Source organism: Pterocles gutturalis, unplaced genomic scaffold, assembly GCF_000699245.1.
Source record: "Pterocles gutturalis isolate BGI_N339 unplaced genomic scaffold, ASM69924v1 scaffold48883, whole genome shotgun sequence".
Classification (NCBI taxonomy): domain Eukaryota; kingdom Metazoa; phylum Chordata; class Aves; order Pterocliformes; family Pteroclidae; genus Pterocles; species Pterocles gutturalis.
Genome location: NW_010122294.1, coordinates 1 through 2,647, shown reverse-complemented (window position 1 = coordinate 2,647; position 2,647 = coordinate 1). Strand labels below are relative to the sequence as shown.

The following is a 2,647-nucleotide window of genomic DNA, read 5'->3' as shown; positions in this document are numbered from 1 at the left end:
AGGGGGGGAAGAGAGCCAGCTACCCAAAAAGAAAACCCAGCTTCGAGCCGTCACCCTCTGCCACGAAAGAAGAGAAGGGGGATTGAGACTCAGAGAAAAAAGAAGAAGAAGAAAAAAAAAGGATCTCGGCTTGTCCAGCCCTTCTGTGGCAACAGGAGCAGACAGCGAAACCCGGTGGATATTTTTTTTTCCTCCCCTTCTTCGGCGCTTCTTTTCCAGGGCAAGGAGTTCCACTCAGGAAAAAAAAAAAAAAAGAACCCTAAATCTGCAGAGACTGAACTCAAAAAAACCCAAGACTAATAATGAACAATCCTGTTAATCCACTGTCCCGGGGGCTGGGGATGTGCCCCAGCTCGGGAAGTTGTAGGCTGTAGAAGTTCTGCCTCTCCCCCATGTACTGTGCTGTCTAGAGCTTGTTTCCCCCCACCCTGATTTTTTTTTTGGTGCTTTCTTGCAGTTATTGTTATTATCTTAATTTTTCTTCTTCATGATGTGCTGTTAGAAACCACTCTGGGACTACTCCAGCAGTAGGAAGACCGAGGAGTGGAGTGGATGAATATACCGATGAGAGATCCAGTAATCCCTGGGACAAGCATGGCTTATCATCCTTTTTTACCTCACCGGGCACCGGACTTTGCCATGAGCGCTGTGTTGGGACATCAACCTCCCTTCTTCCCGGCTCTGGCTTTGCCTCCCAACGGGGCAGCCGCCCTTTCCCTTCCCGGGGCTCTGGCTAAACCCATCATGGATCAGTTAGTGGGGGCTGCAGAGACTGGTATCCCCTTTTCTTCCCTGGGTCACCAGGCAGCAGCCCATCTGAGGCCTTTAAAAACTCTGGAACCAGAAGAAGAAGTGGAAGATGATCCGAAAGTGCATCTGGAAGCCAAAGAGCTTTGGGAACAATTCCATAAAAGAGGCACGGAGATGGTGATTACCAAATCGGGAAGGTAGGTCTGGGTCTGGGGGTTCGTGCGGGTTTTTTTTTTCTTTTTTTTTTTTTTTCCCCCTTTCCCCTACCCCTCGGTCTCTGCACCCCACCTGGCTGCTCCAGAGCAAGGCTAGTTCACTGACAAATTTTTCCCTAAATCTCCTGGAATTATGGAATGTTTTAGGCAGCTGAAGGTCCGAGCCTCTCTCGGGCACCAGGCTACGGGGAAAAAGCTCAGCCACGAACTGGTCCTGCTCAGCGTGTGCAGGGGGCGAGAGGGTCCCTTCATGGTTCGGTAGCTTAATGCTTTCTGGAGACAACTGGGAGCAGAAGGAAAATAATTTGGGATTGGAAAAGGAGCTGGCCTGTTTTCAGCCCTGCTTACGCGTAGTTTTTTTTCTTCTTTAAGGAAGAGAAAAGGGAACAAAGTGAAAAATTATTTGGAGTGGTGTGTCGCTGCTGGTGAGGCAGGAGCTGAAAGAGTGCAGATAGACTGGGCTTATCAGCTGCTTCCCTTGTGCCTCTCTTTACTGGGATCTAGGCTTGCATTTGTGCTGACTAATTATATCAGGAAATGCACAAAAAGCTGACAAAAAATACCCAGCGGTCCTGCAGCCGCTGCTGGAAGTGGCAGGGGAGGTTTTGCAGCTCCGCGCTGCCCGTCCCTGTATTTATATAACCTTCACGTGGGAATGAATGAACATAACACGGCGCGTCCACGCTCGGCATTTCGGCTTTTTATAGGTTTACCCATCTGAAATGACTCTTTATATTCGCTGCTCGCCGATATCCGTGTTCTTTTACAGCTCTGCCTATTGCTGTGATGACATGTAGGGAGAAAACCCCTCTGCACCCGGGTGTTTTTCTAAGGGACTCGCTTAGAAACCTTCCCAAACAATTCGCGTGTAATTTGCCAGGAGAATTACTCTAGGAAGTCACTCCTGAAAAGTCTTCTTAGATGGCCTTCAGCTCTCTTTCTGGAGCTTCACCTACTTGCAGAGCACCAGTTGCAGGCTACAGGCTCAGGGGAAAACAAAAAAAAATAAACCAAACAAACTAAGAGCAGCAAGGAGGGAAAAAAAAAAAAACAACCCTCGCCCATTTTACTGCTTTCCCGAAGTTTTCTCTGTTAATTGTGGTCAAGAGGGGTTTTTTTTGCGTGAAAGCCTCGGCGGGTATTAAGCGCTCTTACATGTTTGCAAAGTCATGTGTTTCCTTTTAAGTTGAGATTGCTGAATGCCAACCGCTCGATATAATAAACAGCAAATTTGTGGTATCCTGTTGCAGTTTCGAGCTGGACTTAGGAGCGGAGGGGAGCGGGGGTTTTGCAGAGAGCCCTCTGCACAAATGGGTTATCACCGGGAGGGGGAAAGCCACGGCAGCCTCCCTGCCCTCACTGCAGGGTTGGTTGGTTTTTTTTTCTCCTCCTCTGCAAAGTGAAAAACTTCCCTCTCCACTCCTCAGTGATGCAGTGGGTTAGAATAAAGCGGAACATTTATTTTATCGGGGTGAGATCTGTTCCTATTTCTTTGTTTAGCAAGCGAAAAGAAAAATAAAGAGAGATCTGAGAGCCCCAAATGAGGCTTTGCTGTTTAGGAATGGTAGAGGGTAGGCGGTTGCTGATTTCTAGGGAACACGTACCTCTTCCCTCCGCCTCCCATCCCAGGGACCATTTTCGCCTGAAACTTCTGAGAAATCTTTTCGCTGGGGGCGGGGGGA

At 48.5% G+C, this 2,647-nt stretch overlaps 1 protein-coding gene across 1 annotated transcript; it reads left to right on the top strand.

Moving 5' to 3' along the window:
- Positions 1–564: 564 nt before the first annotated feature.
- On the top strand, positions 565–951 carry TBX3 (T-box 3; the record flags this gene model as incomplete). The annotated part of the gene is given in 1 exon segment (XM_010077473.1): positions 565–951. A coding segment is annotated over 1 exon segment (387 nt), but the record flags the coding sequence as incomplete, so codon positions are not given.
- Positions 952–2,647: the final 1,696 nt, after the last annotated feature.